Below are 27,272 nucleotides of genomic sequence, written 5' to 3'. Positions count from 1 at the left end.
ATCACCTGTAAGTATTGTTGCGCGAAAAGGTCGCTTGGATTCTACCGCTAGCCACACAATTGTGTGGTACCGTTGGCCTGCCTACCAAGCATGTCAACCATACGTTGCTATGCAATGAGTGGTTCACTAAACCAGGTAAGCACCTACCCAACACGACGCTGCTAGAGCAGGCGCAAGCATTGATCGAGCTGTTGTCATGCAGTTGATCTGCCTGCTAAGCTCACGCATGTAGGGTTGCTATGCAGTGGGTGGTTAGTTGGGCCAAACAACAATTGTTGTGTTTTGGTCTGCCTGCCTAACATGCTGTTGCCAAGCCAAGCGCAAGCACTGATCACTGTTTGTTGTTATGTAGTGGGTTGTTTTGTGAGGCCAGGCGAGAGTCTTTCTATTTGCGCTGCCTGCCCAGCATGCTGTTGCTAAGGTAAGCGCACGTAGTGATCATCATGTTTGTTGGTGCTGGGCTGCATATCAAACTCAGCATTGATGTTGCTATGCTGTGATAATTTGTTGTTATTATAAAAGGCAACAATATCACAATGAATTTTGTTAGGCAGGTGGCGAGCATATTGGGGCTGTTGGCAATGGGGTTTTTGTAGGCAAGTGATCACATCGTACTAGTCTGTTGTCAGGCTGCATCGACTGAGCTTAGATGTCAGCACTGGGCTGACAGAAAAAGCGGTAGGGTATGTGAGGTATGTGCAACAAAATGCTGTTGCTATATTAGGTTTCGGTATCATGCCTTAACTTATACAATTCCCCAGTAAGTGTAGGATTAGGAAGTGCATTAAGAATCAGATACGATGACAGTGAGGTTTCAATCTCACTGTGGCCAAGACGAGACGTTCTGTTGAGACTGAACAAATCTGCAGTAAGAGTTCAAATGGAAAACAACACTTGATGCCATACTATCAAAACAAGAAGACTCCAAAAATGCCGCGGACTAATCACTTATCTTAACAGAAAATTTTCAAGATTTGTAGTAGGCAAAATCGATTCGACTATGGACTAGAGGCTCAATACCCACTAACAACTTCATATGAGGGGGATCTTAAATAACTGAAAGGATGGAAATCCATTGTTTTTGTTTTTTTTTTTTTGTTTCTATTCTTGAACTATCTTACAATAGATAGCAAAATTTATTTCTAATAGCATTCGCCCCTCTCTCAGTCTATTTCTGTCATGAAAAGGTTCTTCATAAAAAACCATTTGCATGCATTTATAGAACAACATCAAGACGCACACCACAAAGGAGGAGGAGGATATCGGCCAAACACCTAGCAGAACAAAAAATACTTCTTACAAGAACAAAAACTACTGCAGCGCCGCCTACTCACTTTGTAAAGAACATAGTTTTTAGCTACTTCCTTTCTAGTCAGCCAATATTAGTAAAGTTAGTCAGACCTATTGGGGAGGATAAGATAATGAGTATACACTATGAATCTCTAAATTTGCAGCTATCGTCACCACCAACGACTCAGCAAACTCACTTGATTGGCTTGGAGTTGTTTGAAGTGTAAAAATGTTCACTTTGCTGGAAGCCGCCGACATTGCACAGTAGCAATCAATATTATAAAATAAATGGTGTGTGTTTTTTGCTTTCATACGATGCACGGAATGCACCATGCTTACACGGAAAAACTATATTACTCATAGGTACAGTCGATAGAGTATACAGTAGCAGAACCAATAACGATTACCTTTAAAATGGTATTATTTATTGCAACCAAATGCCCCACCCTCCTTTGCAACATATCTCACATTCATGCAGGTTTATTAAAAATACCATATTTTCATGCATATCTTCTCTTCTTCACTCTCTCTTTGCAGTGACTACCGTCGAGCCGAATATGTTTACAACATGCATACCGGTTGGTGGCAATTACACGCCTGGCGCTGGCGCCGCCACAAGTGGTGCATTCGCGCCCAACACACTGGCCAACTCCTCGAGTGACTCACTGTCCTCCGGATTCGAGGCAGCCGGCTATGCGGCGTACTCTACAGCGCTTAGCGTAACCATCGCCATCGGTTGTAGTCTTCTCATCCTGAACGTACTCATTTTCGCTGGTGTCTACTATCAGCGCGACAAGACTCGGCTGGAGGTGAAGACACTGCAAAAGCAATATCAGCAACGCAGCATGCATCAGCAAGTGCCCTACCCGCCAGACCCCATCAAACATGCGCACTATCACATCGGTCATTCGCAGAGCGCCAACGTGATTGTAGATGTGGAGAATCATGGTGGTGATCAGGGCGCCATGTTGTTGGCTGCTGCTGCAGCAGCAGCGAATGCAGCAGATGTTAAGCCACCTCCGCCACACATTTGCGCCAATACTGGCATGCAACTCAGCGCCTCTGTGCAGCAGCAGCAACAGCAACAACAGCAGCAGCAACAACAGCAAGGGGGTGGTAGTAGTATTGACCTCTGTGGCATGTCCTCAGCCGCCAAGCAACAACAACAACTACAACAAGGGGGTGGGATTATGGTCAATGGATCACCAGACGTGGCCGCTAGTTTGATGGCTGGCAGTGGTGGCTGTAACGTGACTTATAGCACAACAACCAAGCAGCAGCAGCAGCAACAGCAGCATATGCAACAACAGCAACATCAACAGCAGCAGCAGCAGCAACAACGTGAGCACATGCAAATCAAAGGCATGAACTCACAAACCTTCAGTCGCGCAGCGACAAGCGTCGGTGGCGGTGGTGGTGGTGGTAATGTCACCATGACCAGCAATCTCGCCTATAACCCCGGCATGATGACGCTGCCTAAAGCGGGCACATTACATCACACAAACTCAATAAACTACGGACGCAATCCAGGTGGTGGTGTGGGCGGAAGTGGCGGTGGCGGTGGCGGCAATGGAGGAGGTGGCGTAACAGCCACACTGCTCGACTCACGCGGCAATTTATTGCTAACCAGTGGCACAGGTGTCGCCATGGGCGATTGCATGACGCTGCCCAGGAATCTGGCTGCTTCGGTGACAAGGCACAGCGCAGCGGCAGGTAAGTGTTTACATAACCACAGCTGTGCAAGAATGAGTGGAGATGAAATATAATCGGGGAGTGCAAGGAAACAAAATGAGAGCTGGAGTGAAGTGAACTTGCAATGAAGCGCTCGAAGTGAGCCAGTCAAATTGGCTGAGCTGCGTTTGTGTGTTTGTTATTGTATTTGTAATTACTACCGTTGAATGCAGTGAAACAAAGGGTTTTGGAATGTGTAGCTGTACAAAAAAGGACTCGCTAAACCAAAGATGCTGGGATTGGAAAGGAGAGCAAAGAAATTTCTTTGAGGTTTTTCCGAAGTGTAATTTATAGAAATAATTAGCTTTATTTTAAAAATGTTCTCATTTTTTTTAGCAATTAACTGGTTTAAGTAGCTCACGTTCTTTATTTTATAACACAGAAATTTATTTAGCAGTAGCAGTATATATACAAGGTGGCACTAAAGTAAAACACCCAATTTTGTATTTAAATAAATTTTGTATTAAAAGCAAAAAATCATTTTTAGTGATGCAAATCTTTATTTTGACCTTCATGCGCTCCCTTGCCTGTCTGTTTGTATACTGCGGCCGTCTAGTTTACAAGTTCAAATATGCCTTTTGCAAAAATTATAAATCTTCCCATAAGGGGGTTCATTTTACATCACCTTGCCATATAGCTGTTGCTTCCACTCTTTGTTAAGATGTTTTTCATATACAGTTTTATGTTTTCTCCCAACAGCAGCTGTTTTTTATGAGATGCTGTTCCATCTTTGCTTGAAAGGTGTGTCGTTGCCTGCCAAAAGGGCGACTGCTATTCGAAAAAAAGAATTTCATTTAATGGGTTTTAAACCCATTCGACTGCAGAGGCCGGCCGTACAATAATATCTTCTTCTTAGTTGGCGTGATAACCACTTACACGATTTTAGCCGAGTTTAACAAAGCGCGCCAGTCGTTTCTTTCTCGTGTTAACCGGCGTCAGTTGGACACACCAAGTGAAGCCAAGTCCTTCTCCACCTGATCTTTCCAACGCAGAGGAGGCCTTCCTTTTCCTTTGCTACCACCTGGTACCGCATCGAATACTTTCACTGCCGGAGCGTTTGTATCCATTCGGACGACATGACCTAGCCAACGTAGCCGCTGGATCTTTATCCGCTGCGCTATGTCTATGTCGTCGTAAAGCTCATACAGCTCATCGTTCCATCGCCTGCGATATTCGCCGTTGCCAACGTGCAAAGGTCCAAAAATCTTGCGCGGAATCTTTCTCTCAAACACTCCAAGCGTCGCTTCATCGGATGTTGTCATCGTCCAAGCTTCTGCGCCATACGTTAGGACGGGCATGATGAGAGCCTTGTAGAGTGTAGAGCCGTACAATAAGAGTTAAGTTAAAAATCACTAATTTTGTGTAGAAATCAAAGAATCGAACAAAATTTTGAAAAATCAATGAAATACAATCGATTATCTGTAATTTCAACTACTCCTTGGAAGCAAATATCGAAAGTTCTCGTTGACTCGCAGACATAGCAGATCTAAAGATACCCTCCTCACAAGAAACCCGATATGTGAAGGATCTATATAATGAAATGATTATTTGGCAAGTGCTCTCGAAAGAACTGGCATCTAAATTAGATCAGGTATATTTTTTTTTTGTACATTAGTAGCTGAGTCAAAAAATGCTTCGAAGCAACGCCAGTAGAAGCGAAACTAGTAAGGATAACACTACAATCGATTGGACATTTGATTTTCGTACTTGTGTTGCTACCCTGGAAGTATTCAATGCGACTGTTTTTTGTTTCATTTCTGTGCTGAAATTGCTCTACTAAGCCCTTCTCGGTTAGTGACTGAGTATTGCCATCAAGTTATCTAAAATTGGGTGCTGAAGACGTTGGGGATGGAACTAAAAAGCAAGCATTTAAGATGTTGTTATAGCAAAAGCCTTACTAAGCCCCGTTTAGGTCGATGATCAACAGAGTATTGCCATCGAAATTATCTCAGATTGACAGCTGTGAACGTGTCATTCCGACGAGGTGGAACTAAACAGGGATGGATCTTAGATGAGTTGATTTGAGTGAGAGACGTTGCACGGGGTCTCTTCACAAACATATCGTGCAAACGTTTGGTGATTTAGACAATATTCTTATTGTTATAGCACCAGCATTCCAAGGATCCCACGAATCAATTGCAACGCTTCGTCTGTGTTGGGTGCGGTTGTTACAAGCAGATGCTTGAGTCAGCCGCAGCCTACTTGTTAGTAAACTAGAGCTAGAGCTATACAGCATAGATAAATATGTATAAGTACTTTTCAGAGCCGCGGCATTAATATTAATATCTGAATACACCCCTCTTATATTAACTTCTTCATCTCAACCACACTCACACTTAGCAGTGGTATTTTTCCAATTTTCTTCTTTAAGCTTTTTAAGCTCTTTTCTATTTGTGCCATTAACTTGGACATGGGGTCTCACAGAACAAATTTGTAGTCTTAGTCCTAAATCTATGTGAACTCACCGAAAGCAATTTTTCATACAATTGATGGGAAGGACTACGAAAGCTAAAAGAGACATTTAACTTAAATGATTTGTGTTGAAATATTTAATATTTATTAAAAGGAACCAAAAAATATGATCAAAGTTAACATGAATAGCACTTTTAATCTTATGCGAATAGAGATCAGAGTGATCTGTCAGCCCCCTTGGGACGATTAAAGGCTAAAATCGCAAATGTGTTGCCCATATTCGACGGACCCGATGGATTTCGATGACTCTTTGGGCCCATTCCAATCGACGAGGCTTGTCCGCAGGCAACAATCTTTGCGTCAATTGAATCGTATACGGGAATAAATGCAAATCAATGCGGATAATTCGTTATAAAGTGGTCCGAGCAATGCCCAACTGCTGAGAACGGCGATTTCGGGATGTCCTTGGCAACGTCTCAACTCTGGCCCGTACAAGAGCAATATTCTCATCCGATTGCCTTGGTCGGTTTTGATTTGACATATTTGGATTAGAAAGAGAATCACCAGTCGAAAACCTTTCGTAAAAGCCTTTAATGGTGTTCTTAGAAGGCGCACTTTTCACATTACTTCTTTTGTTTTCACAATTGACTTCTTTTGTTGAATGTAAATTTCAACAATTTGGGAGCGTTCGCGTGGCATGTATTGTAAAAATCTGATTGGCCTAACGCTTCCAACGCGGTATGTCATTAAGCGATCTGACTTCTCTGTCAAAAGATACAGGGTTGCCAGATGGGTCCATCGAATATGGGCAACCCTGTAGAGGAGAGTGACAGCGATTTTTTTGTTTGTTTATCGCTTTCAAATGCCTATAAAGAACGTATGATTTGTAATGTCCGTTTGCTGGAAGAAGGTAGGTAGGTAGGTGAGATGGTTAAAGTACCACTCTTGCACTGCTCAAGTAGTACTAAAGCTCCAGTTTGATACTATTCTAAGACCTGCAACAAGCAGATTACTACAGCCAGCCAAATATGCTTATATAATATTATATAATGGAGAAAATTGATGGGACTTAGGTTGGAGCACTTCCCAGGCTCTTGAGGAAAGGCGAACTCATATACCTGCATTTTCTAGCTGCCAAGCCCGGACACTTGCAGAGAAAGTGCTCTGTAGTCTCCTTCCTGAAAGGTCACCACAGCTTCTGCAACGGGTCTTAAATGCGGGTTAAATCAACCTAGCTCTTCCGCTTATGTGCCGATCGTTCAATGACTGGTAAACACAGCTACAAGTTTGGACGAGCATATGAGGAAAGGGAGCTCCATCCTTTCCTGAGAAATAAGTTGTGTAACTCTCCTTTAACAACAGTCAGGTGGATGTCAATAACTGCGTAGAAGGTCTCTGATACCAATTCAGTCGCTTTCCTGGCAAGCTCACTAGCAACTTCTTTTCCCTCTATTTGCCTTTGTCCTGGAACCCAGTTGAGAGAAATTTTCCCTGCACACCTAAGAGATTTGATATTCGCCTTACAGAAGTTGACTAGTTTGGATCTTCACCACTACGTCATCACAGCCCTGATCGCGGCTTGAGTATCGAAAAAATTATTTATATCTAAGCAATTTGTAAGCATTTTGTATGCCTGCAGGATCGCAAAGACTTTTGATAGAAGAATATTAGCAGCGTTCGACAATTTAAGGCAAAAGTAAAATTGAAAGCCCATCCAGAGGTCACCTTAACTACCTTACCAGAGGTCGTCTTGAAGGCTGATTGAAGCCGGCCTGATTTGTGAAGAAGAGTGCTGAGATGGGCATCACTCGAAGTACATGGCACGACGATCGTATCCTGACTGGAGGCCAGCGGATCGTCCTCAGAGAGCGTGCCCAGCACACTCTTGGTTTTTGTTTTTATTTTAGTTGTTATTTTTTATTTCTTTCATTGCTTTTTGGTCCCACTAGTAGCCACCGAATGGGATGATCCACCACGGTAGGGCCGGCTTACCACGGACGCTTAATACAACCGACCTTGCCAGGGCATCGGAGAGAAACGTTAGACACTGGTTATTTAGACACTACCACAGACCATTTAGCTCTCGGTACCTCAAACCCTTAGCTTAAAGTGCAGACAAGGTTATGCCGCCCTGACTCGGTCTACCGAGCCTGGTTAGCAAAAACAGGGGGTAACAAGTAAAGACACAGTGGGTGAAGATTGCAGTTTGAAGAGAAGTTGCTGTGTTATTCGCATCACTTTCCCATTAGATCCCTTGCTGGAGGAAGGTCAGAACTCAAAAATTCTATAGAAAACATAGAAATTTTCAATTTACTATGCCCCATAAGTAAAAGTAAGCACACGAAATACTTTTAATAGATATTGCCACGAATTTCTTGCACAGCGTAAAAGAAGAGCAAATTGCCATTTCTCCATACTTACCAAAGAAACCCCATTTTTGGTCCATGTCTCTTTTTCGGCAAATGAGCGGTATATATTTCATTTTTTTCTCTCTTGAAGTCTTCAAATGAATTGAGTAGCATATTTCTGCACCTTCCATAAGGCAGTGTATGAAATTTATTGCTTTGGCCAAATATCTACGGTGACATTTTTACGTACCTTCATGAGTTTAATAGCTCTTTGGGTATACTAACTTCAAATTTATGTGCGTATCTTATGTTTTGGCTCTTAGTTTTTCATCCGAATAGTTAAGCTTAGCCCGTATTTAATTACTTAATCATTTGTGTTCAATTAGAAGATATTAAACGATTTATTTTGGGTGAATGAATAGCGCAGAGTGCAGTAGCTGACTTACTTTAATGCTTTACCGCTCATCGAATATAGAATTTAACATGATTTACAGTATAACGACTTAATTAGTCTTTCAACTGAATTGATCCGCAATTATACGCATATGTACATATACATACATATATTTAAATTCCCCCCCCCCTCCCCCCCTTAAAATTTTGCTTTAAATTCGCGCTGAGCATTACCAGCTCACTTCACTACATCTTACATTCCGGATACTTGATTTTCGCAGGAAATTGCTAAATTACAAACAAATATTGACGCAAGTACTGCACTCACTTATGTACAGAAGCTCATGCGATATGCATACATATGTACATCCTGCATGCACACATGCAACTACTCGAATATACGAATAACTATAAGACTCGAAATCCTATGAATTCAGTTGCTGGCGCCGACAAAATCGTTACTGATTTTCTGCTTTCGTGAAGCACTTTTAAAAATTAAATTTACGCACACATGGGTATGCATAAAGGGCGCACACACATGCGTGCACAGCTTGTGCGTGAATCAATATGCATGTTCGGACACCTTTTGGAATACACACACACACATGCATACACATACAGTGGGTTTGATAACTATAGCACATAGAAAAAATAGCGTAGGGACTTATTGACAAGTTTTGGCAAGTTAATCGCTACTGATTGCGTTTTAATAATTTTTTTATGAAAATGTAATTCATGCCCCTACAAAACCATAACAATCCAAGTCCCAAACTCTATGCAAATTTAATGAAAATTTGAACATTTTCCAACAAAATTTCACACTGTTTAACCAGAATTTTTAGAAAAATTTTGGGCTTGCAGCTTTATAGCCCATAGAATTCTGGTATAACAAAGTACAACTGTCAAGTGCCCACAAAATATCGTTCGTTCTTCACAATTTTTTGTTTCTTTGCTTACAGTGTTGGGTGCTTTCTGCCATATAAAAAAGTGTCAATCAAGACCGTCAACAAAAAAATTGTCAAAAATCAACGCGATTTCAATCCACTTCAAATATGTACTTTATTAAAGCAAAATTCAATAAGCTATAAAACTGCGTACTAAACATTAAAAACAAAAAAGCAAAATAAAAAGTGCGTGTAGCGTAGTACACATAACAGAAGTGAAACTTTCAAGGCAGAAAAAGAAAGAGGGAGAATACCGAGAGAGAATGAGAGAGAGAGAGAGAGAGAGAAAAAGAATATATATCTAAATAAATTCACAACATTTGCAAAGAATACAAATAGACAAAATTTACAAAACACGAAGAAGGGTCGACCGGTGTAGGTAAACGCCGGACACAAACCGGGGCAACAATGCGTACTACTCCGAGCATTTATCACCCGCACAAACGTAGCGATTCCAAGACCGCAGCAATGGCACAAATTACGTCAAGGCAATACCAATAAATCCGACGCCGGAATGGATAGCACTTTATACTACGCACAAGCACTAGCCAGGAAACGGAAATAAGCGGCAAAAAGTAGGCACCAAAAAAAACGCAAAAAAATTGGGACCAAAAAACGCTCGAAACAGTAGGCACCAAGGAAATATAACGCCAAAAAGTATGCACCAAAAATATATTTCCTACAATTTTGCACCAACAAACAAGCGCCAAAAAGTAAGCAGTGTTATTTCTCACTAGAAATTAGCAACCACAAGGAAAAACTCAGGAAAAATAGCTTAAAGTGTATCTAAGATATATATAAGGTATAACTCTCTCTCTCTCTCCTTTTACACTACGTTATATCTTTTTTTTCTCTCTCGGAACGAAAATGCCCAAAACGTTGCATGGCCTTGACATTTTAATCTCCATTCTTGCTCGTCCATCGACGCCTAAGAAGTTTCACTTCAAAAAGCTCATTAGAAATTTTGCAATTTTGATTAAAAAATATTGAATTTCTACACTAGGATTTATGTGTATTGTGCAGGAGGTTGAATTATATTTTTATAAAATAGATATGAAAATTCTCAATAAATCCATGTCGTTTAGTTATTTAATGCACTGTAAACGTGCATATACAGCTTATGAGGAAAGTTTGTTGAACATCGAGCAAATGTCTGCTTGCATACGTTCAGCCGCGCTGCAGTAAATGTACGTAATTTCATTGCACCGTTATTTAAAAACACATTCGAAGGACGTTTTCATACGCATGCCTGTAATATTATATAATTTTAAATTTTATTTTAATTTTAAGCAAATACACAAAAATACGCCGCGCAGTGAATGAATGAGCTAATGAATAAACACTTGAGAGAATGAAACTGGATATCAGAAGAAATAAAATAAAGCAAACTTATTTTAGTAAAACAGGTGGAAAAAAATTAGTAAAAGTTCAAGGAAAATTAAAGCGAAGTACATGCATATACGCGTATATGTGTGTATAAAAGTATCAAATCTATTTAAAATTTTTGATTTAGTTTTAACCTCGACTCGTCGATTGACATTTTCGAAGTTTGACTATTTAATAAATATTAGAAAGCATTCACGCAAATATGTTTTAATTTCCACAATGAAAACGGCACATTTTCAATGTTTCCTTTTTGTGATATCACGTCTTTGTTTACACCACCTAAGCTCGGCCCCAGAAACGACAGAAATCAATGGACCATATCCCAAACCTATGCAAATTACTGCTCAATCCAATCCTTAGCGAGAGTTATGAGTTTGCTAAACATCTCTTGATTGTGTGACCCCTAAGCTCGTCCAAAGACCTAACAGAAGTGTACGAAGCCAATAATTTATTTATTTTTTATTTATTTATATTACTTACCTGCTTAGATATTTAGACAGATAGATAGGTTTGATTTAAGGTTTCCACTTCAACCTCATGGACTTTTGTGCCCTCTGCTCAACACTGCAACTGATCGAAGCCCAGTTCTCTTATTAAACTTAAGATAGAGCTGGGTTAAGTTAGCCGTATTCACCTGGCTGCAATTGACCGAGGTGTCTCAGCCTTCTTCGCGCTACAGCGCTGCATTCGAGAAAAAAGTGTGTTGGAGTCTCCGGAGATTGGTCGCAGAAACGACAGAAGTCAGTGGACCACATCCGAATTCTAAGCAGGTGATTGCGCAATGCCAGTGAGTATTCCCAGATTACCCTTAGGGAGTGATATGAGTATCCTAAACCACTTTTGATTGTGGGACACCTAATTTGAGTGATACCTAACGTTTCTTTGAAATCCATATTTATTTGACTGACTTCTTGCGATTGAAAACACAATCCAAAAAAGGCAAGAAAAAAAGTATGGTAATACTTAATTTTCGGTTCAGACTCGAACTGGGCTGCTGCATATTTTTTTTTTTGTTCAATCCACTCGGGTGCACAGGGCCTCTCAGTCGTGCATTGGTTTCGTTAAACTATTTTGATTTCCGACAGGGTAGGTGATTAGTATAATAAATATACAAATAAATAAATAAATAATAAATAATATAACTAGTGGTGCATTATAACATGGGCGTGGTTCGAAAACTTTTATTATTAAAACCAACTATTTTATGCGTTTTGTGCCATCGATACAAAAAGTAGTTTCGAACAAAGAGCTAATATCACATATTGTTTTTACAATCGGTAAAACGTTTACCGAAACATTTGAATTGATGAAAAAAGTGTATAACGATGATTATCTAACTCGTGCCAGAGTTCAAGAGTGGTTTATACGTTTCAGAAGTAGTTGTAAGAACATAAATGACAATGAACATACGGGCTGCCGAAAATTACCGATCACCAATCACCGAAAACTCCACCGAAATTGTTCGTAAGTTAATCAAAAAAGAACCGAAATCCTCGTTGAAATTCATGGAATCGGAGTTGAATATCTCCAAAACATCGATTTATGGGACTTAATCTTATCATTTGAAATACCTCATCAAAGAGCCGAAAAAGGCAAGAACTTCCTTAACAACATTGTAAATGGTGATGAAGCGTGGTGTTTCCAACGTGAACTTGAAACTATGCGTCAAAGTGCCGAATGAAAGGCCCCAGACGAATCACCATCCAAAAAAATCGCGTTTGGAGAAGTCACAAATCAAGTCGATGCTCATTTGTTTCCAAGGGGGTCCAAGAGAATTGTCCCCAAGTAGTTCCTGCCAATGGGCCAAACCGTCAATGCAATTTTCTATCTTGGCGCTGTGAAGCATTTGTCAAATTCGCCCTGAACACCGCGAAGCAGGAAGCTGGCTCTTATTGCATGATAATGCACCATCTCATCCATCCACTCTTGTGACTGATTTTTTGACTAGAAATCGCATTTTAACCATCAGTCACTCACCGCATTCGCCTGATATGGCTCCGTGTGACTTCCACCTATTTGGAATATTGCGTTTGGTCATGAAAGGAAAACGTTTTGCGTCCATAAAGATCATCCAAAATGCTTATACCGACATTAATGACCTGAAACACTCTCTCGAAAAGCTTTTAGATCGCTCAAAACAGCGTATCGAGGCCGAGGGGACTATTTTCAATAAATAAGCTCGAAGTTCTTAGAACAAAGCTACTATTGTTTCTACATATTTTAACTCAGTCTTGTTTATTTTGGACTTCACCTTGTATATAGCAGAAAACGATATTATCACATATCTCTATGGGCTCTCAGAATAACCTCGATATCACTCGCCGACATGCTGAAGTTCAAGTGTCTTATAATGCTTCACAAAATCAAAGTGTTTGATGAGCATTCGCATCTCAAAAATCGCAACAACTTTTGCACCTGGAATTCACTTCTGTATTGTCTGAACGTCATTTCTTCTTTTATTCTCTGCGTCTATGGAACAAAATGCCCTTTAAGCTCAGGGCTACTAAAGATACCTTGCACCTTAAAATAACATTACTTAAATATTTTATTATGCATAGTAAAGGATAATTTGTACTATTCAATTATTTGCCTCTTACTTTACTTTCCTAAATTCTTCTATTCATGAATAATTAGATGTTAAGTTCAAATAGTATCATTTTTTTAATTTCTTATGCATTTTTTTATCCATTAAGGGGCAAGTCTATGTAAAATTAAAAAAAAAATCGATTTTTTTTTGATATTTCGAAAGTATAGTATCTTGAGAATGTACTGTGAAATTTTCATGCGGAAATTCCTAATATTATACGATAGTTTTTATAGCCCATTAAGAGAGCGGTCAGCGCGCTCCTGTACCTCAAACTTTAAACTCATTTATCTCGAAACTGTATTTTTAAAAACTGCTCGTGTTGTAACTCAAAAAGTTATAGACCGATTTGTTTGAAGTTAGGTGAGGCTTTTCTGTACATTACTATCGGAAGGACAAACCTTAAATTTCAGATATTTCGCGTTGATAAATTCCTTTTTGGGGGTTAAAAATGTCAATTAAATAGCCCTAAATACTTGCCTTTTTTTCAAGGCTTATTTTATAATTAATTTTATACTTGTTTCTTAATTTTATTGGTTCATCCTTGCCGTTAATATGTTATAAAAAAAAGCCAATTTAATTTTTTTTGTTTCAGATCTATAGATTAAGTGTAATAAATAGAGCAGTTAGGGACACTGCGCCGTAGGCAGCAGACAAGAAATGATCCTGAGCCACCATTTTGGAAAAAAAGATAAACAAACTTTTTTGTACTCTCGAAAGGTTAAATAAAGTTGTGTTAAAGCTTTAAAATAATGTAATTATTTTATCACTTTTAAAAATATTTTTAAAAATTACCGATTTTGAGATTTCTACAGGGACTTCCCCCCTTAAGATGTAACATTGAATTATAACCTGTGGCTATTGTGCTAGGCTACATAAATAAATAAATAAATAAATAAGTAATAATTTTCAACAATATTGGGCTTAGGCCCTCGCCTTGCGAAATACCCGTTGTGATTGCTATGGAATCCAATCTTATGCTATTTACCCGAATAACTATTATGTTGTCTATATTTAAGTCCTGTATTTGGGCTACTATATTTCCAGGTATGTTTTTCTTTCGCAGTAATTAAAGCACCTCACATAATTTCACTCTGTCGAATTCTTTGGTGCGATCTACGAAACGAATATACACCTGCTCGTTAAATTCAATTGCTTTCTCAACAATTTGTCTTACCTTAAAATTAGCATCGATTGTCGATCTATTTCTGTGAAACTCTTATTGCTCCTCATTGATTCCTTTTTTTTGCTATTTCGTTCTCAATAATTTTGGCGAATAACTTCGACCTTAAGCACAGCAGGCTGATGCCCCTATAGGTTTGAGGCTTCTTTTTGTCTCCCTTTTTAAAGACTGGAATTGTTATGCCAAATTTCCATTGAGTCGGTTTAGTTGCCTAAATCTAAATATCCCCTTTACTTGCTCATTCAATACCATAAGCAATGCAAGTGTCGCATTTTAGGACCTGCTAAAAAATCCACACATACGTACGCACGTGTATTTGTACGCTCTAGTTTGTGGGTGCTGAATAGGATGTGCGTGCAAAAATAGAAATTGAACTAATATTGCCAGCTTAGAGGACAATAATGTTCGCAGACTTGGTTACATGTGTACTTACACACATACACTCTCGTAAATTATATGAAGCTTAGCAACGGCTACCCAAACCGTTGAATAACTGGAAACAATTTGCCATAGTTGACTTCGATGTATGAATGCCTGTACTTTTGGCATTTGCCACAATTGAAACGCAATATTGAATAATACGATTTTAGATTTTCTTCATTTCTTTTATTTAATATTATTACAACAACTAACTGGCTACTAACTGAAGTGATTTAAAGATTTTCGATTTTACAAACGGAATTTGTTGGTATGGCGATAATGAAGTGACAAAATGGTAGCACTTCAATATTTGAGCCAATTTTTACATTTTTTCTTCTTCTTTTTTTTCAGAATATTTAATATTTCTGTAGTATAGCTGCTTATCTTGCGTGGCTGCCATTCGGAATTCACAGAGAGAACGAAGGTTCGAATCTCGGTGAAACACCAAAATGAAGAAACATTTTTTTTCTAATAGCGGTCGCCCCTCGGTAGGCAATGGCAAACCGCCGAGTGTATTTCTACCATGAAAAAGCGCCTCATAAAAAATATATGCCGTTCGGAGTCGGCTTGAAACTGTTGGTCCCTCCATTTGTGGAACAACATCAAGACGCACACCACAAATAGGAGAAGGAGCTCGGCCAAACACCTAACAGAAGTGTACGCGCCAATTATTTATTTTTTTTTTTTTTTTTTATTTTGCATGGGAAAAAAATACTTTTTCGTAGATTTCATGTAAAAACCTGGAAAATGAATATATTTTAACCGGATAACTCAGTTTCTCTTCATAATTGGTCAGGGAATAACAACCAATTATGAAATAATTAATTTTTTTTGTATTAACTATTTTCATAAAAGTAATATAAAATATTGTTTTTCGATTTTCGTTTTATGGGGGCTTTTTGGGGTTCTATAAAAAATAGTTAATACAAAAAAATTAATTATTTCATAATTGGTTGTTATTCCCTGACCAATTATGAAGAGAAACTGAGTTATCCGGTTAAAATATATTCATTTTCCAGGTTTTTACATGAAATCTACGAAAAAGTATTTTTTCCCATGCAAAATACATGGGATATTTCAAAGCCCCGGCGGCACCATTAAATATGGTCTGATTAAAAAAAAAAATACGGGTCTTTTTATTTTTCATTCTTTACCATTATGGGGGGCGGCAGCATAAAAATTTTAATATAAATTTTTTCCCATGCATTTTTGGACCACCCTAATATATATATAAATATATATATATTATCAAAACGGTGGTTAAATTTCAAGGGCCGATGTTGAATGTGAACTTCACCTAACGTTAACGACACCGTTGGACATCTTTCTTTGATGTTATTTGAAAGAAAAGGTATACGTCGATAAGCCAACAACAATTCAAGAGCTAAAGGATTAGATAATTCGGCACATTAACGTCATAGAACCTCAATTATACCTCAGCGTCATCGAAAATTTGGACTATCGGATGGAGGTGTGCCGCCGTAGTTACGGCTGCCATTTGGCCGATATTTTGTTCTATACGTAATTGAATTATACCAATATTATCATAATAAAGAGAAATGATAATAATTTTTTAAAAAAATTGTATTTTATTCAAAATCAATACCGGCACTTGAAACTTAACCACCCTTTAAATAGAATTTCTAGAAAGATTTTTGGCATGCAGTTTCATAGGCTTATAAATTCTAATGGAAAAAAGTGCTTGCTTGCAGTTGCTACCAAATACCTTTAAATTGATTTCATTACAATTTCTCCGCATAACAAATGCACGACATTTTTTTATATGAGATTTTTTTATATGACATTTTTCTTATATGGACAAACAGCATCAAGAGAAAATTATAAAACATTAAGTTGCTTTTTGAGATACAGAAAACTTAGAAAAAAAAGGAGGTAAAATGGTCAAAATGTATCATATCACATATGTCTCCATACATTTTGTAGGCCAGCCAGACCCGAGGTGTACAATCAAAGGTGCAACTTTTTCCATCCTTTTTTTCGTCCTGTTCGAGGAACCTGTTAAAATAGTTTTATTCATACATCGATAGAATATTAAATTTTGGGAAGCTATTTAGAAGCACAAGTCGTAAGCTGTAAAAGAAATATGTTAAATTCACGTACAAGGTCAAAAAAGGTGTAGGCAGAACCGGGTGCACAACGAAGGCTTAAATTATTCACAACGGATTGAGATTCTCCAAGTGGAAAATGACCATTGCGATGGAAGAGATTACGTAATAAAAGATTGTTTAATAAAAAATAAATACAAGAGTTTAACTATTGCCATTGTCGTTAAATTGTTTTAAATATATTTTTTTTTGTGTACCAAAATAAGTATATTAATTATCAAAATTTTGTGTATTTTACTTTTATTTGCAACAAATACTACTACTTCTACTATCTCTAAGCAGCATTTGTATATTTGTAAATTGCCCTACTCAGATTAATTAAAGAAAAAGTAAGAATACATCGCACAGCAGCAAGCAAATATTTTTATATAGCCGCTTCTACTGTCGCTCTCATTATGACTTTCTCTTAAATATTTTTTATTTAATTTTAAATATATTTATATATATACATACATTTCAAAATCAATCACTCAATTATTTGCATACACACACTTCCAATTAGGCGATTACTTTCTTTTCCATTACTGCAACAAATCATTAAAAGCAGCTGAGCTCATTACTAAGCCAAAATGGATGAGCAACCCAACACACACACACACACATACCACCATATCTAACGAGCTTGTAAGAATCGCATAAAAATCGGCATCGTAAAAGTAAATTTAATGTGCGTGCATTAGCGAATGAGCTAAGCGCTGTTGCCAAAAGACAGAGAGCAAAAAACAAAAAACAAAGCACAAGCGATGATAAAAAACAAGAACCCATCAGTCATACGACGCGTGCAACCGACAAAGTAAAAGTTTGCTGCTATGCTTCTATAGTGGATCCCGATCCGACGCAGAAAGAGTGTAAAAGAAAGAATTACGGCATAAAATATAATATGTATAGGGGAGGGGCGGGAATTTGTGTCGCAGTCGAATAATTTAATTTATCAATGGTACTAAATCGAAATTGTGCAACTGACAATTTTCTGCAAATTAAATCAACTTTCAGAAGTTACAAATGTTATTTCACATTGTTTTTTTCAGTTATTCTTACCTCTCTGGGGCTTTCTCCTTTTCGCGTCCGCACTCACAGCAGCCTTCAATGACTTTTCAATCAAAATTTTATCATTTCATGCTACAGTCAACCTTTGTGAACGGAATGTTTATTTAATAGCCAAACGATGTTGGGAATCTTTGCAGCAGGCAGGACACTCGCCAACTAATGAGAGTCAGCATAAAAATTAAAATAAACATGAGAAAAAATATTGTGGAGAATTGCAGAAAATGCTCTGCTTCATCATTTGGCATATTTTCATATAAATCGAAATTATTGCAGACAGCCGTAGTAGAAATGTGCTTCACCAACCCATACACATTCACCAACGCATACACAGCCTTCCGGCTAACCATAAAAATTCACTACAAAGCAGCAATAACAGCCATAGCAGCAGTGTAATTTGTAGATAAGCCGAAGGTGATGGCAGAGTACTGGGTAAATAAAGGCAAAGGAAGAGAGCAGCAAGAAAAAGAAATATCAAAAGTTGAAGTCAAATCAAGTAGAGTCTGGCAGAATATTTGCAATGCACGCGGGTATAGGTGTGTGCGTGTGAGGTTGTGCTGTTATTGACATGAGCTCTGTAACAGTGTAAGTATGCAACGACAAGTGGAAATCATTACAACTTGTAGTGGTTGTAATTTTTCGCTGACTCCACCTCACCTCAACCGAGAAATATGCAATCGACAAGCGGGAAACACAAAAAAAAGCAGGAAAACTCTGATTCAGCGACAGTTGTAGAGTTACAGCTGACTGTTGCTACAGCTAACCTAAAATCAAAATCAATAAAACACAAAAAAAAACAAAAATAAATAAATTCTACACAACCACTTCAAACCACGACTAATGATTTCACTAGAGTACCGCCCAGTACCAGTTATTACAGCGCAATAATGGGCAAATGCCGTTGCAAGTATGACAATCCTCACCAGCCGTAGGGTAGAGTATGGAGCAAATGCTTGCAGGTGCTCGAAGAAAGTAATAAAGCAACTACTAGGTTTCTTGCCACGTACCATAAAAATGTAAACACAGCGAAACTAACAACATTTCCCATTTCTACCTAAGTAGTTTAGAAGCAGGCAAGCGGCAGTTGATCGTAAGCGATGAAGCGAACGCAGCGCTTAGCAAAAATAGCTTCTCAAATCGAGCTATTATAGAAAAATCTGAATATTCTCACTTGATTGCAAACTTAACCAACTATTGAGTTGTATCGAAAGTGTTGCTGATTGCAAACTTCTACAAGTACTTTTAATTGTGCTGTATGTATGTGTGTCTGTATTGGTTGGCAAGAGTCAACTGTGTTCCTTTTGAAGTGGGCAGTCGTTGCCAGGGTTTTGTTCATTATTTATTGAAGCACAAACTCTAGAAAACTTTTAAGTGATTTGCAAAATTGCGGAAATCATAAATTGTGCCATAATTATTTGATGCTGGATGCTCATTGAATTGAATTTACAGACCCAATTGTCGGCATAAAGTTAAACTCTTATTTGCATGTTTAACGCTCTAATGAGCCAAGTTCGTTTTGAGTTGATAAATTCACTTTAACTGCCTATCACTAGAGCATATTTTTATATTTGTGGACTAAGATGAGCTTTTTGAAATACAAAGGAGGCATCTCTCAGCCTAGTTATTGGAACTTTTTTTTTATACCGGGTCCTTTTTTCATAGCTTGAGAACTTAAAATGATAATATTGGGTATGGGAATAAGTTTCTGCACTTGTAAAAGAGGTGTTGCTGCTCTTACTATTTTTGTATTGGCTCTAGAAATACACTGGTGTTTTGAAGGTGTATATGTGAGATCCCGATCGCAGTAATTCACATTCGTTTGAAGCGTAAAGATCCTTTTTTATCTGTCATCAAAAATGTCTACGTTCGTGCCGAAAGACAGCATTTGCAGGAAAGTCATGCTTCATTATTACCTTTTGAAGAAATATGCAGCTAAACCAGGTCCATCGATAGCGAAAAAAATATTTATGCTTCACAGGTTATGTTGTGCATCTGGTGGGACCAGAAGGGTGTTATCTTTTAAGAACTCCCTAAACCATCTGAAACCATCACTGGCGATCGTTACCGACTGCAGCTAATGTGATGAATCGAGCTCTCAAGGAAAAGCGATCGGAATGGGGCGGTAAACATGACAAACTGATTTTGCTGCATGGTAATTCCAGGCCACACGTTGCTAAATTGGTCCAGAAATATTTAGAGGGACTGAGTTGGGAAATCTTACCCTACCCGCCGTATTTCCCAGACATTGTACCATCGGACTACCATCTGTTTGGAGAGCGTTTCACTGCCTACAAGAGAAGAGCTCGAAGTCTTCGTCAGAGGAATCTGTATGCTGCCAGAACGATGGAGTAAAGTTGTAGCTTCAAATGGCACATACTTCATATAATAACATGTATTATTTAGTTGTTTAAAGAATTCGTAATTTTGGCTAAGAGAGGACGGAAACTTATTCCCAAAATAAAAAAAAGAAATATTGTTGGTGTTGCCGATTTAAGCAACCCCTAAAAATTTACGAAATAGAACAACTCTGCGCAAAATCATTATAACTTAGCTTTACCTTTTTATTTCGCTCATTTCATTTTTATCGGTGCACGCGGACACATATAAGGCCCAATTGAAAGAAATAAAGAATAAGAGAGGAAAACTAAGGTACATAAAAACTGAAATATAATTAAATTATGAATTGTAAAAAATATGTAAAAACTAAAAGAATAAAATAAATAAATACCTTTACAGGTTTTTTAAAGCATTCATCAAAGAAGCTATTAAAAATTAGAATCCTCTTTTCTTTACAACAGTTGGACTAAATCTGTGTAAAATTTTTAATAAATAAATCTTATTCTACCAGATTATAATACAATTTCATGGCATTTATTTTTTGAATATCATATCCAGCATGTGTCCGCCGTGGCTGCGAATTACATGGCCCATCCGATCAGTTTTATTTTTGACTACTTTTCCCCATAAATAGGGCCGTGTGGCATCAGTGGTGGCTTGAATATTGCAATAAATCGATTGTTGAGCGCGCTGTATGGCAATTTGCGCCGCCTTGTTGGAAACAAATGTCATCGATGTTTAGCTGATTAAGTTTTGGAAACAGAAATTCAGTCAGCATGGCTCGATAGCGCCCATCGTTCTCCGAAGCTCTTTTCGAAAAATATGAGGGACGATGTGCGAGTACTCTATGAACTTCACGAACAGGTTTTTCTTTCGAAGTAAATTTTCACGATAGGAAACTTTATGGAAAGTAAATAAAATGATTTATATTTTAGTGGAAGGATCACTCGATTAACTGAAGTAAGCTTGGAAGGCGTACGACAATTTTGAAAAACCTGAAAAAACTGAACAGATAAGTGAAACTCCTTGCTCTAAATACACTAACGCTGTAAAGGCATAAAAATATTAAGATTCGATTTTTTTTCCTTGTTCACTCCTCTCGTAAACATAGGGCCTTGACAAGACTCTGCCATCGTACACGGTTCTGTGCTGTTGTTTTTGCACCGTCCCATGAGATGTCGGCATCTGCTACTTCGCGCAGCATCGACTTTCTCCAAGTGTTTTTTGGTCGACGCGACCTCTGCTCCCTTGCGAGAAGATTAAATTCATTTATTTTTCACAAAAATCTTACAAAACTGTTTACAATATTTTTTACCTCTTTTAAATTAAAATGACTTTAAAGCACGTCTGCCGGAAATATAGGGTGGGCCATGTAAAATTTGCTTTTTGAATCGGCTATAAAAAAAAACTAATCAATATTTTTTCAAACTTTTTTTTTATTTTGAAGATTTATGAATGAAAAATAATATTGTTCAAATGACTGCCACGACTGGCTTTACAGTAGGCCATTCGATCAACCCAATTTTTAAGCACATTTTCGATTGCTTGGGCTCCAATTTCATGAATAGCAACTTCGATTTCGTGTTTTAAAGCATCAATCGTCTCTGGATGGTTCGCATAGCATTTGTTCGTAAGGGCTCCCCACAAAAAATAGTCCAACGGGCTTAATTGATATCGGAATTTCGGCTGATTATTCGGTTTTCAAAAACGGTAGCCAAAAGTTCGAGTGTAATTTTGGCAGTGTGACAAGTTGCACCGTCCTGTTCAAACCAAATGTCGTCCATGTCGTCCTCTTCAATTTTTGGAAACAAATCGTTGAGCATGTCACAGTAACGCTCGCCATTTACTGTAACCGCGGCTCCTCGCTCATTTTCGAAAAAAAAATGGCCCGATGATACCGCCAGATCAAAAACCGCACCAAACAGTGACTCGTTGTGGATGCATTTGCTTCTTTACAGTAACGTGTGGATTTTCTGAGCCCCAAATCCAACAATTTTGCTTATTGACCGATGTAAAAATGAGCTTCATAAGAAAAGATGAGTTTGCGGTAAAAATGCTCTTCTTCGGTCAAACGATTTTCTGCCCATTGAGCGAACCGAAAACGCATTGGATAGTCATTAGGCTTCAGTTCTTACACTCATTGAACTTTGTAAGCCTTCATGCCGAGGTCTTTATGCAAAATTCTCCTCAAAGAAGTGCGTGAAATGTTCAATTCTTGAAAACGATGACGAGTTGAGGTTGTTGGATGTTCGCTCACATTTTCGGCTACAGCAGCAATGTTTTTGGGTGTACGCACTGTAGGAGCACGTTCACGTGTTGTTTTATCCATTAACGATTCACTTTCACGAACACGATTAACAAATTGATCCACAAACTGTCTTGTTGGCAAATCTTTTTTTTTTGGAATTTTTTTTTTCAAATTTCTCACAGTTTGAGTAGGAGACTCACCACTTTGGAAATAGGTTTTCAATATTTCCCAATTTTGTTCAAGCGTATAGCGTGACATTTCGTAAATGTCAAACCTTTAAGTAAATTATGAACACATTTGACATGTCATTTGTGTTACCATTCTCAAAAAAATAGGTAGTTCAAAAAGCAAACACTATACGGCCCACCCTATTATTCATCTATAATGAACTGTCTGTACTTTGAAGCACCACTAATAGAATAGAGTAATTTTCTCTATTTAGAGCGTGAACTTTTTAGAAAGAAAGTAGGTATAGTTTTAATGTTGGGCGGCATCCAAGAACATGTTGTCTTGTTTCCTTCTCATTTGAGTTACATAAATAGCAGTTTTTATTGTTGTTTACTTATTACTTCTGGCTCAAAAAATGCATGAAATTTTAAATTTGTCTATGTTATCTTGAAAATAACTTTGACCTGCACTATGGTCCAATTCTTTATATATTCTGTACGTTCTGTTTAGTGCTCTCTTCCACATATTTTGCTGTTAGTAGTGTTAATACAATTTAAAAATATTTCGCTTTTTTCTGCCCTTTGCTTTTTTTTAATACCGTTTCGTCCCATGTAGAATTATAAGCCTATCCTAATTGATTTAACCCTTAGCCCAGAAAACAACCCTTAGCCACTCAACTTTGGACAGCTCGACAAACTGATTGAAATATTTCCATTTCTTCAAACGGACGAATCCACACTTTTATGCCGCCTCTGTACGGCAGATGGTTTTTATGAAGAGCTTTCTTTCAGCGCTTTGACCCTTTCCAAATTTTCACATTAAAGTTTGTTTTCTTTTCCTCATTTTATGTTTACTACTTTAACTATTTCTAACTCAGTTTTTTCTTCATACACATATAAGGTTTCTTATTGGTTCACTCCTGCTGCATTTTACTTTTGCCATTGTCCCCATTTCATTTTAATTTTTTTCATGAAACTGTCCAACAATTTTTCTTTCACGCTCACTTTTCCTTCGCATATATTTGACTGCTGTTTCTTATTTCACCTTCACTCATTTAATATTCCGCTTTTACTCAATTTGTTTGCGGCCTACTCATAAATATATTATATCACACAAACACAAGGAAGTATATTTTCTAATGTTAAATAAACCATCAGTTCTGAAATTAAGTTTCCGCGTTTTTCATCATTTGATATTAACCATTTTCTCAAACATTATTCCTGTGCTCAAGTTGAGGAATATTTGGGAAATCATTATAAACTTTCTGACAGCATTTTTTTTTTTAATTGTATCTAATTTTTGTTTATTTATCTCAGACTATGAAATAATATTTCCTTTGCATTTTTTTTAAACACAAAACTTACCTTAAAATTGAATTAATGATAGAGTCGCCGATATTTTAGTTCAGAACGCACCCTGCTTTTATGGAGATTTCCATTTGTTTAGCGGAAGCGCCACCATGTGAAGAGTATGTTCTGAACATCTTCTATGACTTTTCGTCGCAGTAATCGTAATAGTGATTGTTGTGATGAATGTGTATAAGTATGCTTTGAAGTTCATGTCCACTCAGGAACTGGATCAGGCACATGTGCACTTCTCCATGTAGCCTCAGTAGCTAAAACTTAAGGTTGGGAATGTGTTTGTGCGCCCAACGCCCTTTGTAGAGTTATCTCACCTTGTTTGCCAATGATTGGTACAGTTTCCTCGTACCGCCGCATGAGAAGACGAGGTTATAGGCCTCTGCAATGTCGCTATTTGGGCTGATTCTATTGGTAGTATAGCTAATGGGAACATGCCAGATAGTACTAGGACTGCATCATCGGACGCTACATAGGCGTAGTGTGCACAACCGGTAGGTAGATTGTAGTCCTCGAAAGTGTGATACACGTTGCATTTTGTTCACTTTGGCTTTTCACGACATTAGCCAGGCGACGGCGATTTTGTTCGGGTCCCGATACGTTTATTATCAGCTTCAGCAGCGCTTCCATCGTGGTTGATGTTCTTTTGTTGGCGTACTCGAAGTGTGCTTTTGAAGGACAGCCTTTTATCTATCATTATTTCCCGTTATTTGATTACGAGAACAGCCGAAGTCGTGTATTTACTTTTAATTTACACTATAAATTTTTTTTTTTGTGTCGTTAAGTAAATGTATGTCTTGATTAGCTGCCAAGCTGTCATATCAATTAATCGTTCATATAGAGTTCATCGTTTTTTTATAAATTATATTTTGTATGTTCTTAATTATTAATCCAAAAAACTTATTGGAAGTATTGCTTAAAATAAGAAAATTAAAAATCATTAAAATTAAGTTAAAAGAATAATTAACGAAAATTATTATTTTAATACAATAATTAAATAAACCGAAATGAGAATTAGTTAAATTAAAATTATAAAATATAAAAAATAAAAAATAAAAAAATAAGAAATATAAAATATAAAATATAAAATATAAAATATAAAATATAAAATATAAAATATAAAATATAAAATATAAAATATAAAATATAAAATATAAAATATAAAATATAAAATATAAAATATAAAATATAAAATATAAAATATAAAATATAAAATATAAAATATAAAATATAAAATATAAAATATAAAATATAAAATATAAAATATAAAATATAAAATATAAAATATAAAATATAAAATATAAAATATAAAATATAAAATATAATAGGACTATGGTTAAGTTCGTGCGGTTTTTTTTCGAAATTTGAAACTTTATTGACGTAAAATGGTTACAAATTTAATATTCAAAGTATTGTCCATCGCTTGCTACTACTTTTTCCCATCTTTCTGGCAATTCACGGATTCCCTTTGTGAAAAATTCGGTCGGTTTTGCCGCAATCCACGAATCGATCCATTTTTTGACTTCATCGTAATTACGGAAGTGCTGGTCAGCCAGGCCATGTTGCATCGATCGGAAGAGATAGTAATCGGATGGCGCAAGGTCTGGACTATACGGCGGGTGGGGTAGGACATCCCATTTGAGCGTTTCTAAGTATGTTTTGACCACTTGTGCAACATGTGGCCGAGCATTGTCATGTTGCAAAATAACTTTGTCGTGTCTATCGGCGTATTGCGGCCGTTTTTCTCGCAGTGCTCGGCTCAAACGCATCAATTGTCGTCGGTAGACATCCCCCGTAATCGTTTCATTCGGTTTCAGTAGCTCATAATATACAACACCCAGCTGGTCCCACCAGATACACAGCATAACTTTCAGGCCATGAATATTCTGCGCCGACGTCGATGTTGAAGCATGGCCAGGGTATCCATACGTTGCCCGACGTTTTGGATTGTCGTAATGGACCCACTTTTCATCGCCAGTCACAATTTGATGCAAAAAACCCTTTCTTTTGTGCCGTTGAAGCAGTTGTTCGCATGCCATAAAACGGCGTTCAACGTCTCTTGGCTTCAATTCATACGGCATCCAATGGCCTACCTTTCGGATCATTCCCATGGCTTTTAAACGTTTGGAAATGGTTGATTGATCAACTCCCAAAGTTTTTGCAACCTCTTCTTGCGTTTGAACCGGATCTTGATCGAGCAATTCCTCCAATTCGGTATCCATGAACTTTGGCGGCGCACCCTCGCGTTCTTCGTCTTCCAAGCCAAAATCACCACTTTTAAAGCGTGCAAACCACTTCTGGCACGTTCGCTCAGCTAGAGCATGCTCACCATAAACTTCCACCAAGATACGATGACTTTCGGCTGCTTTTTTCTTCATATTAAAATAATGAAGAAGAATTCCCCGCAAAAACACATTATTTGGCACGAAATTCGACATTTTCAAGTGTGGTAAAAATATTGTTGTTTACGCTTCAAATAAAAAACTTATACTGACGTTTGTGCCTTACGACAGTAGCTCTCCAATGAATGTTTGGAAATGTGGATCGATGGAGTAATAATCAAGTTACGCCATCTGTTGTAAAACCGCACGAACTTATCGATAGACCTATTAAAATATAAAATATAAAATATAAAATATAAAATATAAAATATAAAATATAAAATATAAAATATAAAATATAAAATATAAAATATAAAATATAAAATATAAAATATAAAATATAAAATATAAAATATAAAATATAAAATATAAAATATAAAATATAAAATATAAAATATAAGATATAAAATATAAAATACAATATAAAATATAAAATTTAAATATAAAATATAAAGCAGATTATTTCATTTGAAACCAATTGGAGAAATCGCTCTGAGGCCAAGCGGAGAATTATTCATTTCATTTCATTTATTGCCCAAAATCATTGTAACAAAGGGGAGAATTATTAATTTCTTAACTTAGTATCTAAAAATAACTACATGTAAAAAAGTGTGTTTGAAGTTGAAAATACTATAACTCGCGTACTAAAATGCTCTTGAGAATTTATGTTGTAGTTCTGAGAAAGTTTTTTCCCATGAAATTCATCCCAATTTGATATCAACCAAAAACTTTTGTTCGGTATACACGAGCCCACTTCTACAATCGAATTGCACAAATTTACCTGCTTTGCAGTTTATAGCATAATTGTAGTCTTTTATCCTTTTAATGAACGCAATAGAAATTTTATAAGCCTGTTAAGTGCCCACTTTCGTGATCCAAATTATTTCATTGGCGCCTAAATAGCTGACCCCAATCGACC

General features: G+C 37.2%; 1 protein-coding gene across 1 annotated transcript in view; it reads left to right on the top strand.

Moving 5' to 3' along the window:
- LOC129236031 (neuroligin 4-like) overlaps positions 1 to 27,272 on the top strand; it is a 255,331-nt gene that overhangs the window by 181,369 nt on the left and 46,690 nt on the right. The window contains exons 9-10 of the mRNA XM_054870203.1: positions 1,828 to 3,003; positions 18,138 to 18,143. Coding sequence (XP_054726178.1) covers positions 1,828 to 3,003; positions 18,138 to 18,143 — 1,182 coding nt within the window. The remainder of the gene's footprint in view (positions 1 to 1,827; positions 3,004 to 18,137; positions 18,144 to 27,272) is intronic.

The sequence above is a fragment of the Anastrepha obliqua genome, chromosome 1 (assembly GCF_027943255.1).
Source record: "Anastrepha obliqua isolate idAnaObli1 chromosome 1, idAnaObli1_1.0, whole genome shotgun sequence".
NCBI classification, from domain to species: Eukaryota; Metazoa; Arthropoda; class Insecta; order Diptera; family Tephritidae; genus Anastrepha; species Anastrepha obliqua.
This window is presented reverse-complemented; position numbering and strand designations above follow the sequence as displayed.